The sequence below is a fragment of the Bos javanicus genome, chromosome 26 (assembly GCF_032452875.1).
Source record: "Bos javanicus breed banteng chromosome 26, ARS-OSU_banteng_1.0, whole genome shotgun sequence".
NCBI classification, from domain to species: Eukaryota; Metazoa; Chordata; class Mammalia; order Artiodactyla; family Bovidae; genus Bos; species Bos javanicus.
This window is the reverse complement of record NC_083893.1, coordinates 30313517-30333402: the sequence shown is the minus strand read 5'-3', so window position 1 is coordinate 30333402 and position 19886 is coordinate 30313517. Positions and strand designations below refer to the sequence as shown.

The 19886-nt window shown below is 37.3% G+C and overlaps 2 protein-coding genes across 5 annotated transcripts in view; one reads left to right on the top strand and one right to left on the bottom strand.

Annotated features, from left to right (window-relative positions):
• Positions 1-80: 80 nt before the first annotated feature.
• On the top strand, positions 81-11370 carry SMNDC1 (survival motor neuron domain containing 1). Of its 2 annotated transcripts, none has more exons than XM_061403429.1 (6): positions 81-283; positions 1409-1528; positions 6526-6668; positions 7287-7448; positions 9516-9669; positions 10118-11370. In XM_061403429.1, the coding sequence occupies exons 2-6, from the start codon at positions 1409-1411 to the stop codon at positions 10253-10255; spliced, it is 717 nt and encodes a 238-aa protein (XP_061259413.1). In that variant the 5' UTR covers positions 81-283; the 3' UTR covers positions 10256-11370. The 2 variants fall into 2 exon arrangements, with proteins under 2 accessions (XP_061259413.1, XP_061259414.1); XM_061403430.1 differs by lacking the exon at positions 81-283 and adding an exon at positions 4213-4402 and having other exon boundaries at positions 1439-1528.
• The window catches only part of MXI1 (MAX interactor 1, dimerization protein), a 98760-nt gene continuing 89927 nt past the window's right edge, over positions 11054-19886 (bottom strand). For all 3 annotated transcript variants that reach the window (XM_061403427.1, XM_061403426.1, XM_061403428.1), the window contains one exon: positions 11054-19693. In XM_061403427.1, coding sequence (XP_061259411.1) covers positions 19530-19693 — 164 coding nt within the window. In that variant the 3' untranslated portion in view covers positions 11054-19529. The remainder of the gene's footprint in view (positions 19694-19886) is intronic.

The window sequence follows — 19886 nt, the reverse complement described above, 5'->3', positions numbered from 1 at the left end:
AAGGACCGGAGGCCTAGAGGGCGCTAGGAATCACGTGATAGAGAGACATCTCGCGAGGATTTTTAACCTCTCGCGAGACTTCACCCGCCTCTTCTATACCTCCTTCCAGTCCCCGGCTTTAGTCCTCCCTAGTTCACTCCCGGTTGAGACCTGAGTTTTTATCCCGGGTTAACTTGTTGTCGACGCGGACTGTTTTGTTGCTGCTGCTGTTGCTGTTGCTGCCACCGCTGGGCTCATTTGCCCACTACCCCTTCCCGTCGCCACTCTCCCAACCCCACACAAGGTAACGCGATGAGGGAGACAGTGAGGCCTCGCTGGGCCTCGACCTCTCACGAGTTGAACCGGAGGCCAGAGGCCGAGGCCGCAGTGGAGACGCCCGGGCGCCGGCCTCCTCTTCCACGCAGAGTTGAGCCCTGAGAGTCCCTGAACGGGGTTGGGCTGGTCGCGGGAGGCATCTTAAGGACGCCCTCGGCCCTTCTGTGCGGAGCCTGTTTGCGGGTGGGGCTCCGGCTACTGGGGCCTCGGCTCCGTTCTTGTTTTCGGTTTCCTTGGAAGCTGTTGGAATTTCGGGGTCTGAAATGGTCGAGCTAGTTGTGGCGGGCTTTGAGGTATAGGGTGACTGAAGGGGAGCAGCCTGGCTTTCACCAACCCTTTTGAAGTCCTTCCAGGTTCCGGGCCGGGATTTGTAACACAGACGAGTCTCGGAAACCCTGTACGTTTGCTAATAAAGCGAAAAACAATTCTCTCCGGTCTTATTTTCAGGAGAAGTACGAGCTGGATTTGGTGAAAGGCCAGTACTTCAGATTGCTTGATTGGAGAGCATCTGTGATGTTTCTTTTACTGCAGAAAAATGCATTGGCAGTATTTAAGTGACTGAAAAGATTTTTGCACTGTGGAGAAGTTTCTAAACACACGTACTATAGCTCTTGTGGAGAAAGTTATTTGTGTAGTTAATCCAAAAACCATTTATATTTGGCTTTCGAAGTACTTTTTAGCCCTTAAAAATCGGAAGCCTCAACTCTTTCAACAGTTTAGTGCCTTCTATTTTATTTTTTGGTGATGATATAACAGTCCTGTTCCTTGAGCCTAACGCAGTGTCTCTTCCCTGTTAATAGTTTAAAGAAAATTAGAAATTATTCTCCTTTTTTCTCTTATCTCGTTTTCTGTTTTTATATGTAATATATCTTACATGTTTATAATCTTCAGAATACTTTAAGTTTGTGGTTTGGAGCACAGCTTTTCTCTGAACTGAAAGTAAAGGTAGTAGTAATATATTATGCCGCAGTGAGTTATAAGGAGTTGGGAACAAAATCGGTAAGGGTTAATTCAGGCCGACAGGAAAAAAATGTATTTTTATGTTTTGGTTTTTTGGTTCTGTTTTCATGACTTTACTCTTTATTTTCACCAGATGTCAGAGGATCTAGCAAAGCAGCTGGCAAGCTACAAAGCTCAACTCCAGCAAGTTGAGGCTGCGCTGTCTGGAAATGGAGAAAATGAAGATTTACTAAAATTAAAGAAAGATTTACAAGTAAGTATGGGGCAATACTTAATAGTTTCATTGCTTGAAAAGAGTATTTCTGTGGCTTATAAGTGGTTATTGCCTAGAATCTACGGGTATCCATAATATCTTTGGAGGGAGTGTTTCTCCCCTTCACACCCCTTGTGTGTACATGTGTGCACCCACAGAGGTATACATGGCTTCTAAGAGACGGGTTACTTCCTCAGTTTGTGTACATCAAAACAATTAATTGAAGCATTGTTCTTTGTTGTGTCACCCTTATATGCTCTTATAATTTTTAAAAGTAAGAGTTAATTTTATAAGTCACTATCACTCTAGAAAAAGAGGTACATATAACTTGACAGTGGATAACATTTCTGTTTTTAAAGACCTGGAAAAGGAATTTTACTTCAAAGGGTAACTAAAATTAAAGGAGGAAAATATAACTTAATCAGATTATATCAGATTCTTTTCAATGCCACAAGATTTCTTTGAAAATGAAATAGAGCACCCATGCCGGAGATCCTGTGTGTGTGTGTGTGTAAGTGTAACAAAGCTAGCTCTAGTGCCTGTGTTGAAAACACATAAAAATACCTAAAGAGATATTTTTTTTCTGCATAAATGTTACATAATGTTTGAACTTAAGGCTAGGTCTTATATGTAATTATTGACACTTGTTAGCAACTTGAAATTAAACCGAATCTATGTAAAAAGGCGATCTGAATTTAATGTGTTCCTTTTGTCCTGGAAGAGCAGTAAGTATGAAACCAGCTTTTTAAAACTTGCCCTGGGGTTTCAAGACAAACATAAAGCCATAGAAGTAAATATCTGTTATTTCTTACAACACTAGGTTGATTAATAAAACACCATATACAATATTTGTAAATATCCATGGCTTTCATCTAATTCTGAATCTGATTTTTTGGAGAGTTTTAAAAGATGTTTTGATTAGATGACTTATCTTCACTGATTTAAAACAACTCGAATCATCTTCATACTATGTATCGTTTCTCTCTGTTTATATCATCCTCTTGCCAATTAAAATGATCAATATTTTAGGGACAGTAGAACTGCAAACAAACAAAACTTACTTGAAACGGGGTTCAGATTCACAATTCTAAAAGCTTACCTGGGCATAATTTAAATGAGTTGAATATTTTCAGGTTCAATTTCTGGATTTAGGATAGACGTGCATGAAGTTGGAATAGTATGTTATTTAAAAAAAAAAAATACAGAAACCAAGGCTTCTCTTCAGTATGTAGAAGTTAGGCCAGTGGATTTCAGGGAGCTAGTCAGTAAGAAAAAATGTTTTGGGAGCAGTTTCTCCCATCTCAGGCCAACTTTCTGCTTGTCTTAGAGAGCCTGACCTACCCCCATCTCTCTCTCTCTATTTTATTAAAAACCAACTTAAAAGCAGTCCTTTTTCCTTTTGAAGAAAGTAAAACATTGTGCCAGTGTTGTATACTTTGCTTCTTGTATTTAATTGGCAGTAAGAGGGAGGGGTATATGTGGAACTGGTGGAACGGGGAGTTGGGAGTGAAGACAGCACTATTATGAGTCTTGGTATTTTAGTAGTTCTGGAATACATTTCAGAGTCTGGGCAGAATTGTGTTAGGACATGATCTATAGTGGAAGTACTATAGGGAAGGAGACCATTGTTGTAGGCATTGTAGTAACCAGGTAAATGGCTTACTTAGGGTTCAGTTAATGATGACCTGGAGGTCGTTCTGTAAAATATTCTTTTTTAAATAACCATTTTGAAAAACATTGTCCAATAGAACTTTCTGTGGTGATGGAAATGTTCTATATCTGCTGTGCAATATTATAGCTGCTAGGTACATGGGGCTATTGAATACTTGGAAAAAGACTAGGATGGCTGAAACACTGAATTTTTAATTTTATTTAAGTAACCATATGTGGCTACCTTATCAGATGGCACAGATTTAGAAGTGCACGTTCTAACACTTCAGTTAGCAATAACAGAGAATGTTTTTCCCGACCAATCTTGACCTCAAATTCTTTTCCTCTCATGGAAAACAGTCATTTTGGTTACTAGATATAGTTTTGTTTTTGAACTGAAAACTACTCAAAGATGGAACACATCGTTTAATATTAGATAAAATTCTGAAAAATATTTTGCTATCTGCTTCCATCTAGTAATTGTTATCTCTACTGACTATAGCTACAGCTTCTATTTTGTCATAGGTTTTTGTTTTTTAAAAAATCCTTTTCCTTCCTTGCTTTCTGGGATATGCCTTGTGCCATTGGTATTTAATTCTACCTTTTATATTTGCTGAAAAGTCTTCTCAGACTGATGACTGAGTTTGTAGTCTCCTTTATTTTTTTGTGTTCCTTTTATGGAATATCCTTATTCTGGTTAAGAATTTGTTTGCAGTTTCATTTATGCAGAATCCTTTTTCTGCATTTTTTCCAGTGACTTTCATTTTGCCAGTAAGGCTTCTATGTTTATCTCTTACCACACTGTCTTTCATATAAAGTTACTCAATAGGCAGCAAATCAGTCTTCTGAAATCCTAATTTGTTTTCTTTTTTCACTTTAAAGAAGTGAGTTTAGTAAAATCCAGACTAGCTAGTTGACTAGCTCCCCAGGCAGTCTGTGATAATCACAAAAATAGTCAATTTATTAGGCTGTTTTGCTGAATAAACTGGTTCTAAAGGAGGCAGGGGTCAAGTCACTTGTCTCATATATTACAGTGGCTCTCTGCATCCCCGAAACGCCTTCCTTCAGTAAGCAGAGTGCTTGAGTGCACCCCCTTTGACCTGCTGATATGTAGATCACAACATCTGATGCTTCCTGGAATTGCCGATAACTGTAACTGCTGCCCATCTGTCAATGAAGGAGCAGTTTCAGAACTCAGACTTGGGGGAGGAAAAGTAATTAATGGTATGTACCTTTAAGAACTCCCTCATACATGAAATCATATTTATAATACTTTGGTCCATATGCACATGTGAATAAAAAAGGACATTTAGAAGGGTCTTCATAATTGTTGGGAGGGGTATGTACAACATGGCAAAGTGAAAAGACAGCTAGGGATAAATGCGCTTGATTTTTAAAAATGTCTTTTCAGTGCAGGGCCCTGGAAATTACAACCACAGCTTTTCAGGACCCTTCTCTTTGGTGAAAATGTATTTTATTATGAAAACATAGTGGAAAGATGTTTTATTCTAAGAGAAGTAGAGTTCTAAATATTGAGATCTAAAAACACAGACTTCATGTTTGTGCATTAGTAGGCCAATGATCCCTAGTTAAATTGAATTATTTAATGATGGGAATTACGTAGGCTTTTGAGTCAGACTTACTGGATTACATTCCTAGTGCTAAAAGTGGTTAATTAAAAACAAGACTGGATAATTTACTCTCCTTCTTTGTGTAGTACATCATCTATTTATTTGGACATCCCTTGCTTATTTGCAAAGGATTGTCTTAATCAAAAGGTATTTGAATGGCTATTTGGCACCTAATAAAATTTCATGAAAGATATTAATCTACTGAATTTTTAACTTAAATCTGAGTCTTCTAGTATTTTCATTCGTAAAATTTTTTTATTCATAAAACTGATCTTTCTCCAAGGGCTTTAATAATCCTTTTTTTTGTTGTTGTCCTTAAGGCTCAAATATAAGTTTTTAAGAACTAGTTGGGAAGATTTAAAATCTTAAGGAGAGAAGTAATATTTCACTTGCTTGGCTATTATTAAACCTCAGTGGGAGCCAGGAGAAACTGAATACAGAGTGTAACTTTGCTCATTTTTCTCCCAAAACATACAGTGTGATGTTTAAGGTATTTTGTGTGCAACAGCAAAGGATGAGTCTTCATCAGAGTAAAAATATAGTGGATTGGTAGCAGAATCTATCAGTTTGTTTTTATTAAGTTTTTTAACCAACTCTACCAAACACCTTTGAATGAAGTCAGTAAGTGTAAGCGGAGAAGGCAATGGCACCCCACTCCAGTACTCTTGCTTGGAAAATCCCATGGACGGAGGAGCCTGGCAGGCTGCAGTTCATGGGGTCGCTAAGAGTCGCATACGACTAATCGACTTCACTTTCACTTTTCACTTTCATGCTTTGGAGAAGGAAATGGCAACCCACTCCAGTGTTCTTGCCTGGAGAATCCCAGGGACAGGGGAGCCTGGTGGGCTGCTGTCTCTGGGGTCGCACAGAGTCGGACACGACTGAAGCGACTTAGCAGCAGCAGCAGCAGCAAGTGTAAGTTAGAAAATGTATTTGTCACACAGAAAGGCTTTACCTACCTGTGTGTTATATTTATTTTACTTTTTCCTTTTAGTTGAAGCTGTGCTAATGTATTTAACATTATAGTATTGGGATATTTAAAATCTGACTTGGTAATTTGCTTACCCAGATGGGGTAAGTATTACAATAAATGAATAGAAAAACTACTGTTTTTTTATACATGCCTATAGTATTTTAGTAGAAATACATATGAGCAGGAACATTTTTATTACTAATAATGCTCCGTCAAGTTTTTGGGGGCTTATTTTATTTTTTTTGTAGGGAGAGCATCCCTGTTGGCTAGTCAGTTAATACTGCTGCCAAGCAGTGCCCTATAAAAAGTTCATTGGAATTAAATATATGTGACAGTGATAATGAGATAGAAGGGATCTTGAATCTAGTTCAGTGCCTTAGAGTTGACTATTTCTCACCTTTAGAGAGATCTCTTTAGCTAAAATAGGTGCATAAAAATAATGTACAGTGTAAATTCAAGTTCACTATATTTCTGTTAGTATTAGAGGTTAATTAAATTGAAAGGCAACTGGCTAGGTTTAAGTCCCACCACCACTGTATAAAATGTTTTATCTTAGTCTCTACTTGGGATAATCACAGTATCTACATCATAGTATCATTATGAACTGCAAATAAATATGTGTAGAGTAGTTAATGAGTGCTACATGGTATGAGAGCTGTTACCAAAAACTGAAAGAACTTGCTTGTTGAAAGTAGGTGACAATGTGAATTATAAAGATAATGGTTTTTGTTTTTCCTTTTTAGGAGGTTATTGAACTAACCAAAGACCTTCTGTCAACTCAGCCTTCTGAAACTCTGGCAAGTTCAGACAACTTTGCTTCTACTCAGCCCACTCATTCATGGAAAGTAGGAGACAAGTGTATGGCAATCTGGAGTGAAGATGGACAGTAAGTGTAGAAAAAAAACTAACTATAACATGAACTAGTAAAGTACAATGGTAAGGTGATTTTTATTCAGCTTGACCTACTCTATTTTAGTCTTTATATGGCTGATACGACTTACACAACCAATTTGATTCTTGGATGGTTACCATTACTATAGTTTTTAGCTTTAGAGTAAGTTTTAGGGCAGAAGAATGGCTTGGATGCTAGATGAAATAGACATGAAATAGAGGAAAGTGAATGGATTTTCTTTATTTTAATACAGTCTATAAGTTCTTTTTCCCTTGGGTTGAACATTGAGTAATGGTTGGCTCTCTTAGACGTCTGTGAAGCACATATATTGAAATGATTGATATAAGAAGTATATTTTCTCACAGAAATTGACTAAAACACATTGAGTAGATCTGTCAGAGACTTCCCGGGCAATATTTTGATTGGGACTTCCTTCCTAAAAAGCCAGTGGCTAACTCTAGCTGCTTTTTTGTATTATCTTTGCCAAAGGGACATTTGATTGTATTAAGTTTCATTTTAGACACATTTAATAGTTGAATCACTGCAGTATAAGTCTTATAGGCTGAGTATTAAACCTTTACTCACCTGCTTACAGCCATGATATCTTTACAGGTGTTATGAAGCGGAGATTGAGGAGATAGATGAGGAAAACGGCACCGCTGCAATCACTTTTGCTGGCTATGGCAATGCTGAAGTGACTCCACTGTTGAACCTCAAGCCTGTAGAAGAAGGAAGGAAGGCAAAGGAGGACAGTGGCAACAAACCCATGTCAAAGTAAGTGACTTTGACTTTAGCATTTTAAATGTAATCTTCCTCATTTGGGTATTTGAGGTTGTCTGCAGAATCTGTGCAGGCTAGATTAGGATAAGAAAGTTATAATACTGTTTACAATTGTTTTGAAGGTTAGCAGCGTATGGTTAACAGTGTCTGTTAATACGTATACTTAGGTAAAGTGAAGACATTTTGGGGTTCCTGCTTAGGCATTTAATACATATTTATTAAGAGGATATCTTAAGATTAAGAGTAAAATTAAGAGTATGTCTCAGTAAACCAGGTTCTGGGTTCCACCACAGCAAAGAAGACCAAAACAGGCCTTGTCCTAACTGCGTTTACAATCTGAAGAATAGACACATAATGAAAGAAAAACTTTAGTGTAGAAGTAATGGAGGAAACACAACAGATACTTTTAGAGAACAAAGAAAAGGTAACAAGCTGCATTTTTGTCATGAGGGCAGATTTCTTAGAGGAAATGACATGTAAACTGAGATTTGAAAAGGACAGATGTGGGCCAGTTAATGAACTAGAAGGTATGATCTTGAGCAAGCTGCTTACCTTCTGATTCCTCATCTATAAATCAGGGATAGTAGTATCTCTGTTATGGGGTTGTAAGGATTCATTCATAGCTTGAGTAAAACTTATGGCACAGTTCTTGACACATAGGCTTTCCCGGTGGCTCAGTGATAAAGACCTCCTTGCCAGTGCAGGAGATGTGGGTTCGATCCCTGGGTTAGGAAGATCCCCTGGAGAAGGAAATGGCCACCCACTCCAGTATTCTTGGGGAAATTCCATGGACAAAGGAGCCTGGCGGGCTGTAGTTCGTGGGGTTGCAAAGAATCAGACATGACTTAACAAGTAAGTTAAACAAGAAGTAAGATTTACATTTAAAACCAAAAAATGGGGAGGAACATAGAAGTAACAGAAAGAAATCCTTTCGTTAAAAACTTGGGGCTTGAGGGTGGGTAGCTTAACAAGAGAAAGAGATTAGAAAGGTAGAGGCCAGATCATGAAGAGCTAGAAAGCACTAATGTATTTCAAGTGGAGAGGATTTGATATGTTCATATTTGAACTTTTGAGTGATTACTGGCAGCAGAGAGAAGGCAGCTACTGCTATCATCCAGGTATAAGATGATGGTGACCTGAACCAAGGGAGTAGCAGTAAGGATGGAGCTGTGTATGGTTTGAGAGTTCTTTATGAGATGGAATTAACAGTTTTCAGTTAACTTCTGCATTTATGCAGAAGTTTGCCGTCTTTTGATTTGTCTACTTGTTTTCAGAACTTAATTTGCTACATAAATATATTTGAATATGGGAAAATATATCATCTATTAACATTTGATTTAAGCATCCCAATAAGGAAAGTAGATTGTAGAACAACATGAGATTTCTGTTTTTAGTCTTTGACATTGTGTAAAAACCATACTTCATGGAAGTGATTATATGATACAGAGAAGTCTGAATCATATTACCTCATTTTGAATACCTCTGTATTCATTCCTTTGGTGATAAGTGTTAACTTAGCAGGAATTACTGAGAGAACTTTTAGGCTCTGATTGGAAAACCCTAGTTGTTTTTGTTTTAAGAATTGCTAGCTATGATTTCCCTTTGTGCTGCTGAGCTCTTCCAATCTAGATGAAATAGTTTTGTCTGCAATGAATCTTTGCATTTTCCAAATGCAGCATATCATACTTGCTAACTGCCCATTTAAAATTTGATAAAGGTTTAGTTAGCTTTACATGTTGAAACTCATCTTTTTCTTGAAACAAAACTTGTAAAAGCTATGTAAATGACAAATTAAAAGTCAGTTGAAATACTGGATTTAAATGGGTAATAGATTACTACAGTTGTGTTTAAAAGCTTCCACGGATACTGTATATTCCAAATAACATTTATTTATTACTAGTCCTGAGTGATTGGCATTGACGTTAGTGCTTTTATTTATGGAGGGAAAAGTGTGTAAACTTACTCGATTTTGGGGTTTCTTTGGCGGGAGAGTGGTTGCACTGAAGTCATCTTTTAGTTGAGGTCATTTTGAATTGACATTTACCTGTTCTGTCCACACAGAAAAGAAATGATTGCACAGCAGCGTGAATATAAAAAGAAGAAAGCTTTGAAAAAAGCACAGAGAATAAAAGAACTTGAACAAGAAAGAGAGGACCAGAAGGTAAAATGGCAACAGTTCAACAACAGAGCCTATTCTAAAAACAAAAAGGGCCAGGTTAGTAAATCCTTTCATCACACATACTTTGTAAATTTGCAGAGCATGGCTGTCGTTAAAATAACTTTAAAATGAAGAAGGACGTTCGATGAGATTTAAAAAAATACAACTGGATCTTGAATTCAGAATCCTCTTTAATCTTCTTTTTGACTTACTGAATATAAAATATCCCCATTAGGCACTGTCTCTGCAGTGGAAGCACTATGAATGAGTTTATATTAGGAATTATAAAAGATCTAGGTTATTTTCTTTTATAAACTAAAATTTGAAAACCTGTGTGCTATCTTACATACCACTTAGAGTGTATTGAACCTTACTTATGTTGGGTATCACTGGAGGATTTTTTGATCACTCAAGTTTTCTTGATGTACTTTTCCTTAAAGGCGTATTTTGAAATTTTAGTTTTTTCCAAAACCAATAAAGAATTCTTTTTTTTTCCTCTCTCTAGGTAAAGAGGAGTATTTTTGCTTCACCCGAGAGTGTAACTGGCAAAGTTGGAGTAGGAACTTGTGGAATTGCTGATAAACCTATGACACAGTATCAAGATACCTCTAAATACAATGTTAGGCATTTGATGCCTCAATAATCAGAAAAACTGTTGGATTTCATCTCTGCAGGGCTTTACATTTACCTTTTTATCCTTATATTTTTCTAAAGGTAAATTATTTGTTAGATGAGTAAAGAAAATACCATTGTTGTCATTGTTTGACTTCAATAGAATGAAACTTGAAATTGCAATTAATAACTGCTACTCATTTAAACTTTTTTTTCATTACTACTACCAGTTTCCTCAAAGTTTATTGGATAAAGCAACTTTTCTAGATAAATGCTGCATAAATACAGCACTTAAATGAATTATTCATCTTCCTAGTATCAGGTACCCACTTAATGGATGGTAAATACTTTTTGTAAAGTTCTAACTGGGAATTTTCAGATGCTTTGAACTTGCCACATACTCTAGCAATTCCCTGGAACATCAAGACAAAATACCAATGTTCTAAAAAGAATTTCTCTTCATTGTTTTTCTTATCTTCAGCTTAAATTTAGCTGTTGTCCAATTAACCTAAAACTAGGTTAATTGGTAAATGGCAAAGTTTTCTTTTCTGAGGTTTTTCTCAATAACTTGCTTCCTAAGCCTATTAGGCCATCTCTAAAATTGATCCAGCTCTTTATTCTTTTCATTGAATTTTAGTTTTATGTAAGAAACCATGTTTAGGACCAGCTACCTTTTCTAATGTTCTTTTTTTTTTTTTTTTTGTACATTTGCTTTCCTCCTGTGTTTTCACTTACAGTAGTGGTGACATTTTTTGGATGTGTAATGTTTATATGAGAAAACAAAAAGCTGATGTATAGCCCTGTATACAATGTAGATACTATTTTTGTAAAAAAACCAAGGCTAAATTAATGAACAAGAGTACTGAATATTTCATCATTAAAAATTTACTGTATTTCTTGTGCATTAATCTGACCATAATTTCCCTGTATATTATGTTCATGTAGCTGAGTTTATAATTTTTGTTAACTAGATCAGTCAGCATTTGTTGGTAAGTGAACTTCACAATTATCCTGAGTTGAGTTTAAGCCAAATATATGCATAGGAAAGGGTCCTCCTATTAGTGGAAGAAGATGATTTTTAAGATGTGTGTTAATTTCAGTTTTTGTATGTTTAACTTTTATTAAATAAAGTGTTTTTAAAATCTCCAGGGTGTGTTAACCGATAGGTAAAGTCTTAGCTGCCAGCATTGATACAGTGATTAAGCATACATCATTTCCACAGAAAAGAATATTGAGTAAGTAATAAAGGTTTTGGTAAATCTTTATGTACTCCTTATATTGGACATAAGAAATTGGATCCTAAAGGACAAACTAGTTTTCTTTTTATTTTAAGGGCTGTGTTTAATAGAGATGTTTGTAAATTTTTGGTAGAAGGAGAAAATAAAATTTTTTATTTCGTGAATTTTAATTTTTTGGTAGACCTGTGCCACCTTTGGCCCTGTGGGCCTTCCTTTTACAAATAGGCATATGGCAGGAAAACAAGAGCTCTTGTGTCAGAGATCTAGATGTGACCCTTTGAGAAATCCTATTTGCAGGATGATGATAGTATCTCTGGACTAAACTTAAAAATTAGGAATCCTGGGGAGACCTGTCTCATAAGTTGAGAAATGCTTAGTGAGAAGCATGATACCAATAGTATTTTACAAATGCAGGTGGTTAACCTCTCAGTTTTCTAAAATCAAATATGATGCTTGGTCTTATGAAGTGTTGTTATAAAATTTAATGCAGAGTTTCCCTGCTTGTCAAGAAAGGGGACTTGAACCTTTGAAACTGATGGACTGAACCATACTTAATGGCCCCCTTGTGGCTATGGTTGCATTTGTCTTCTCAGAACTTAACATTTGACTTTGCATTTGACTTTGTTATTGACTGTTTCAAGGGAAGGACAGTCTTAAAACCTGCCCCCCAAAAAAACAATTTTAAATTTTAGTTGTGGCAATTTTCTGCAAACCAAAATGAAATACATCCGTTTAATGTAACAACTCATTTTTAAAAATGCTTGTTTTTTTCACAGTGAAGGGTGTGCATATGTGTGTGGCTTTCCATTGCAGTGCAGTTTTAATGCTGTGTCTGCCTTTAAAATAGCAAGGGAAAACTTAAGTGACAAAGGAAATTCATAGTTTTTAAGTTGTGTGATGTCTGTAGATTGTGATTATATAAGGTGAAAAATACCACTTACAAATTAAGCCAAGTATTTTTAAAGCTTTGATTTGAATTTTTGCTTCAACTTGGTATTAACTGAAATACAAAAGAAGGAAGAAAATCTATTAAAACCAATAAGGTTTTGTATTTGTTAAAATACTTAAGAGTTCAATAAACATGCACTGGATTGTATTAAGTATTTGTATTATACTGTGAAACCACCAAGTAGTATAAATGATAATTTACAAGTTCAGTAGTAAATGTAAACATTCTTTATATCTAGGATTTTTGAGTTGCAAGTTAAACTGAATTTTTACTGCAGTGGAGAGGAAGAGCATAGCAGGTAAAATAACAGGTAATACCATAGTTTAAACAAAACCAAAGTTACTGAATCCCCTTATACTATGATCTTTTTTTTTTTTAAGCATATCTATATAAATGTACTCTTAAGAAACATCTCAAGAGGTTTGGAAACCATTATTGACTTTCTGTGAATTTGTTTTGGCCTAGCCAGAGTAAGTATAAAAAAAAAAACGAACACAGATAAAGGTGTTGGATTTCTGTGAGGGTCTTCACTTTCAGATTATGTATAAAGTTGGTGCAAATGCAATTGCAGTTTTGGACCTTGAATTTTAAGTCATAACTAGGGTGAAAGTGAACTAGCTCAGTTGTGTCCGACTCTTTGCGACCCCTCTAGACCATAGCCTACCAGGCTCCTCTGTCCATGGGATTTTCCAGGCAAGGATGCTGGAGTAGGTTGCCATTTCCTTGGGTCAAACACATCTTTATTAATCAAAATAGGAACGATTACAATGAACACATTTTTGCCAACGAGAAATAAGTTTATTAAAAATCTAAGCCTTGGCATTTAACGAGTTCTTGGAAAGTATTTTCTGCCTCCTGCTGGTCATGGGAGTGTATTCCCTGCAAAAAAAATCATCAGGATTCTCAAAGTGGTATCTGGTTGGCCAGAGGTCAGGTGAATAAGGAGGCTGAGGCAAAACTTCATAGCCCAATTCATTGAGCTTTTGAAGTGGTTGTGCAACTTGGCAGTTATTAAGCAGTTACTGGCTGTTGACCAATGCTAGCTGTAGGAGTTGCAGTTTTTGGTGCATCACGTCAATTTGCTGAGCATACTTCTCAAATGTAATGGTTTCGCCAAGATTCAGAAAGCTGTAGTGCATCATACTGGCAGCAGACCACCAAACAGTGACCATGACCTTTTTTGGGTGCAGGTTTGGCTCTGAGAGCTGCTTTGGAGGTTCTTAGTCCAACCACTGAGCTGGTCATCACTAGTTATCATGTAAAATCCACTTTTCATCATGTCACAATCTTGAGAAATGGTTTGTTGTTGCATAGAATAAGAGAAGGCAATACTTCAAAACAATAGTTTTTGATTTTGTGGGCAGTGCATGAGGCACCCATTTACCGAGCTTTCCCACCTTTCCAATTTGCTTCAAATGCTGAATGACCATAGGGATGGTCGACATGGAGTTCCTTGGCAATTTCTCATGTACTTGTAAGAGAATCAGTTTCAGTGATGGCTCTCAGTTGGTCTTTGTCAACTTCTGATGTGCACTTCTCATCTTCAAGGCTCTTTCTTCCTTTGCAGAACTTCTTAAACAAACCATCATTGCACTGTAGGTTCATTAGAAGTTCCTGGGCCAGATGTGCTGTTGTGAGTTGTCTCTTTTGCTTTACAACCCATTTTGAACTCAAATAAGAAAATCGCTTAAATTGCTTTTTGTCTTAGTATTATTTCCATAGTCTAAAATATAAAATAAACAGCAAGTAATGAGTCACTAGCAAAAAAACAAAAGCATGAAATGCACACTAAAATGATTAAGAATGTATTCCAATGTCAAACAAAAAAGGTCAACAAGGCAGAATCGCAATTACTTCTGCACCAACCTAAGTTTCTTTGTGTGTGCCTTGAGCAGGGAAAAGCAGATCCGAGAAGAATGCTGGGCTTCTGGTAGTTGACAGCTGAACTTGACCAAATTTTGGATACTTAAGTCATCTTTTAGTTGCTGGGGGAAAAAAAAAAAACCTGGCAGTTTACTTCCACCAAGCACTTGACCGGTTCATTTTTACAGAACCAGTACACACTTGTTACTGGAATTATTAAAATTGTAGTTTGTTTCCCCAGTTAAAGAGCACAGCTAAAGAAGCCATGGTTATGCTCATTAGAAGAAAAGGGTTTTTTTTTAATGTTTGAAGAGCTACTTTCTCAACTTGAGGCCCCAAAATCATGATTATTATTTTGCTGGCTCATGACTTTCCTTTTTTTGGTGGAACTGATGGGCATTTGTTTTTTCCCCCTTTTAAGCCCTGTAACTCACTTTAGCAAGATGCAGTGAATTTCTGACCACAGAAACAATTCAGGCTTGGAGGAAACACTTGACTTGGGAGCAAACACTTGACTTTGGAAAACGAGTGTTGAAGTCTGAGATCCGCAGCTAGGCTAGTCTTTAATAGATGGTAATTGTCCAGTTGTCCAGTTGTTCATTGCCCAAAAGTGTGCGAGAAGGAGGAGTAAGTATCCGTTTGGTTCTTTTGCCCAGTTTTTCCCTCCAAGAGCACTGTCAAGTTTAGTTGACCTAGCTTTCAGAGTGAGTGTGATGAAGCTGCTAATTTAGAAGAAATTGACTTCTTAAATTTGTATTAATGTTAGAGGTATTTTATGGCTTTTGTGTTTTTACAGTGCTATTCTGTGCTCTAGTGTGAAAATCTAGAATATACCAATTATTGTCCTACTGGTAAAGACTTTTAAAAGCATCTTCCATAGCTAAGAGCTTGAGAAAATAGAAAATTCCAAAATTATAGGAAGTTGGCAGAACTTTAAAAGAGCTTCATTTTCATTTTAAGTCATTTCCCTTAATAATTGATTACTGTATGAAAAGGTAAAGGGGTTCCCAGGTGGCACTAGTGGTAAAGAATCCGCCTGCCAGTGCAGGAGACGAAAGAGACTCCGGCTCAACACCCTGGGTCAGATTATCTGGAGGACATGGCAACATGCTCCAGCATTCTTGCCTGGAAAATTCCATGGGCAGAGGAGCCTGGCAGGCTACAGTCCATGAGCCTGCAGACAGTCGGACACAACTGGGTTACTGAGCACAAAGGTAAAACAGAAGGAAGAACTGAAGCTGCCAACCAGTATTCTGTTTTGATCTACACTTATTATTTAAAAGAATCAGATGGTATTCCATAAGAAAACTAGTTTGCTGTTAGATCTAGTACATAGGGCAATAAGATTCTTTTTCATGGTGAGGCCAGCACTAAAATATTAACTGGGGCACTCAATTTATTATGCAGCAGTTACTATCAGTGTATAACATACTCAAACTCAGGTCCTTTTTTTTTTAGGAAGACCAGGTAATCACTAAAACCAATAACATGACTCTTACAAAGCCTTTATTTAAAAATTTCTATGGGATGTCAAAATTTATGTATAACCTGCCACAGAATTGTGAAAATGAACCATTTTATTAATAGTCTTTTTTGGGAAGACCCAGAGTCAGAATAACTAAAGTTCAGGATTCAAGATGAAGAGAATATCTTCCCTGGTAGCTCAGAGGTTAAAGCATCTGCCTCCAATGCGGGAGACCTGGGTTCAATCCCTGAGTCAGGAAGATCCCCTGGAGAAGGAAATGGTAACCCACTCCAGTATTCTTGCCTGGAAAATCCCATGGATGGAGAAGCCTGGTAGGCTACAAGCCCCTAGATTATGGGGGTAGGGTTGAATTACCTATATCAGTTTTAATCGTTAACAGTCTTTCAAAGTAGAGGTAGTATTTTTAACAACTTTTTCAGGAGGAAAGTCTCCATGAAGTAATTTAGTAACTTGCCCAGCATCCTTAGCAAATGTTAGAACTGTTATTTAAATGTAGCCAAAATCCTTGTTGTATTATGCAATTTTTGGAATGGGCTATGGAATATTTCGAGGTGGAAGGATAATAGGAAAAGGACTAAGTGGAAGAAAACAAACCCTCGAAAAAACCTTTACCAAGAGGGTAGACAGTTAGTAAACCTTTACCTAGAGGGTAAACAGTTCTCAAGAGAAATGACCCAGGAAACTGTCCGTGTGGCTTTAGGTGTAGAAGCTTTGCCTCAGTAATTCTCACTGCCTTTTAAAATCCCTTCATAGTACTAAAAGCTGTTGTTTCCCGGGTGGCACTAGTGGTAAAGAATCCACCTGAAAATGTGGGAGACACAAGAGAAATGGGTTCGATCCCTGGGTCAGGAAGATCCCCTGGAGGAGGAAATGGCAACCTACTCCAGTCTTCTTGCCTGGGAAATCCCATGGACAGAGGAGCCTAGCAGGCAACAATCCTTAGGGTTGCAGAGAGTCAGCCATGAGTGAGTGAGTGAGCACACATCATAGCACACAGATCTTTTATATAGGGGGCAGTGTTAACTCAGGTTAGTGAGGATTAAGTGGGACCCTCCAGACTGGTTTTCAATTTGAATAATAGTATATAGCCTAAGGGATTCCCTAAAAAGTTATTTGGAGAACAGATAATGATAAATGGCTTTGTGTCCTGCCTGAAGAAATTAAAATTTGGTACATTAAACCATCTGCAGTTAGGTTATATGGAATTATCAGTCAAGAAGGCACCTGTTCTAAAGCTATAGAACAGGAAATGGCAATGATTTTAAACTGCCATTAATTCCGACCACTGAAGTAGTATCAACATGGACACTGAAAGAGATTTGCCTCTCAAGGTGTGGATGTTCATTCGTATTTTTTCCTTCATAGAGAAGGGTGGTACAAAAAGCACTCGGGTATTCTTCATTCACAATTTTTATTTCTTGTGGTTAACTTTTTGTATCTTCAAAGTCAGTTTGTCTTTTAAAAAATTAATACTTATTCATCATACAATCCATCCCCTTCCCCCAAAGGAAACAAATTCAGGGAAGGAGTAGTTTAGGGGGCAGTTTAAATAGGTCCTATAGGTTTGTGACAAAGGCTTCCCAGCCCACCATCTTTACATATACAGCAAAATGGCAGCGCCTCAAGTTCACCTAAATGAAGTCCCAAATTCCAGCCCTAGGCAATTGATTCAAGTGAATGCCATGGGAATAACAAAACAGAAACTCTGTCACTGGCTTCCATTTACTTTCCATGGTAGTTAGCAGAGTCTTCAAACTGTCTCCCTTGGGAAAGTCAAAAGTAAGCATATAGAGGAATATTTTGACTTGGCCAGGAGTAATTATAAATGAAACCAGAAATAATTTACCTGGGCCACAGAAACAAATTTCTTTTACCATGTTTTGCATTAAGTCCCCAGCACCTGAAGTAGCAAGTTCTAATAAGGGGCTTCTAAAGGCATGCAGTTTTTCACACATCTACTTCAAAGAATTTCTTTCACTCAGACATACCACAATCAAGGATAAAATATTTCTGGAGGCACGGGAAGAGCACAAGAACAAATAAGTATATGATGAGGCCTTGTGTATGACCAAGATGGTTCACTTCATATATAGAAGCAGTGAGAGCTGTTAAAAGTGCTACTTACAAAGGATAGTTTAACATACACACAACTCAACTGCACTGCTAAATATGGTTGTCTTTATTTTCTTTTTCCTTGCCCAGCCCTATCTAAACAAAATAAAACTACAGGACTGAAATTAACCCATTAAAATCAGCAATAAGTTACGGAAATCATAAAGCTTTTTTTTTCCTTTTTTAAGTAATTAAGGGTAGTTAAATTATTTAAAGTATACAAAGTCCAAAGAGTCAGGATAAGGTCTCCAAGGCTTCCCAGGATAAGGGGGAGGGCTGGGGAGAACCTTGGAGCTTGAAAGACAAAGGGAACACATGACATCAAAGTGCAGGCTAGAAATTTCACTTAAAATAACATTTCTGAAAATATTGACAAGAGCAACAATAGCACCTGCACAATGGGGCTGTGAGGAAGGAGAGAGACTGCCTGTAGGAAACGGAAGCAGATCTTTACATTAAAATGAGACAAGTGCCAAACTTAACTATGTTAACTATGATAGTGTGTCTACTATAGATATCAGATGGTTAAGAGATGATAAAAGGTAATGATTCTAAAAGAAAACAAAAACAGCACTGACCTTTTTTCTACTTAGCCCAGACCTCATTCATTTTGTGCACTATAAAGAGTGAGGTGTGAGGTGTTTTATCATTATCAAATGCTGCATCAAAATAGATGATTTTTTTCCCATGTGTTTTACACTATAAAAGACGTCTATGTTTTTTATGGACAAGCTTTAAAAAGATGTCATTTTGGTTTTCAACACATACAAACAGTTATCAAAATCTGAAATAAAAATGCTGCCGTGGCTCAGACCTTGGCCTGCTAATCTGCGTGTACAACTCTTCTGGCCCACGCAGACATGGAGGCACGTGGAGCTTTTTCCTTCTGGCCCCTCAATCCAAAATCAGGCCCTGCGTGGTAGACGCTGTCACGCACAGGGACTTCCCCAAGGGCCTAAGGGCGGCTGACTGTAGAGCTGGCGATTGGCTGCCCTAGTGCTAACAATGCAGGATAAGGTTAGCTTGCTTAGCATGGAATCCAACAGAAAGCTGAGCTGCATGATGATCCCTTTCAAAAGGCTTCATGGGAGTCTCTCCTTTTGCAGAGCATGAAATGAGCTTTTTTTTTTTTTCCTTTTTATAAAGAATTGATCATCCACAGGCTTCATGATAAGCTGTCCTAGGCTGTTTTAATAGCTTTTTAGCTATCCAAGATTAATGCCTGATTATCTTGTCTTTACTATAGGTTTGATTCTTATTTGTTGTTAGGACCAAAGAGCTCAGGAAGGGTTCATAATCCCATCCTTAAATGTGTCTACTCAATCAATATGATAGGAGCAAACTAGAAAAGAAAAAGAGGATGTAATCTCCAGTGTCCTCTTTCAAATCAACTAAATCAAATTGAGAAAATTTCACACACATTTTCTGCTGCCATTAGAAACTGTGATTTTCAAATATGAATATTTGTTCTGCAGGGGAGGCTCTGCCCCACTTTTTGCTAAGTATTTGCTTAAATAGAGGTCTCTTGACTCTTGTTCAAGTATAGTTTTGCTTAGCTTTAAAGAGGAGACTGCATCATGAACCCAATTTAAGAGATTGTTTGGATTGAATTGGCCCAGTGAATACTTTGCCCTGCACTGTCATGTCATGCTGGGTTCTAGGAAGTGAACGAAAGTTTGACACTGGCACTGGAGTAACCCTCGTCACTCCCAATACTCTGCAGGCTGCTGTGGTCATCAATGTCACTGATGCTGGTGGTACTGATATTGTCCACTTCTCCATGGGAGAACTCTGTGCTTTCAACATCCACTTCAATCTCCTCTGCCAAAGGGAAAAAAGGAGGAACATTAGTACATGTGCACTTGCAAGAACTAACAGGGCATGAGGAAAAGTAATTACTTTTTGTAGTATAAAGGAATTATTATACAAACTGTTATCAGCGATCTCTTAAGAACAGAAGGAACCGAAGATGAGAAACGGATATATTTGCAAAGACATGTCTGGTATACAGTGG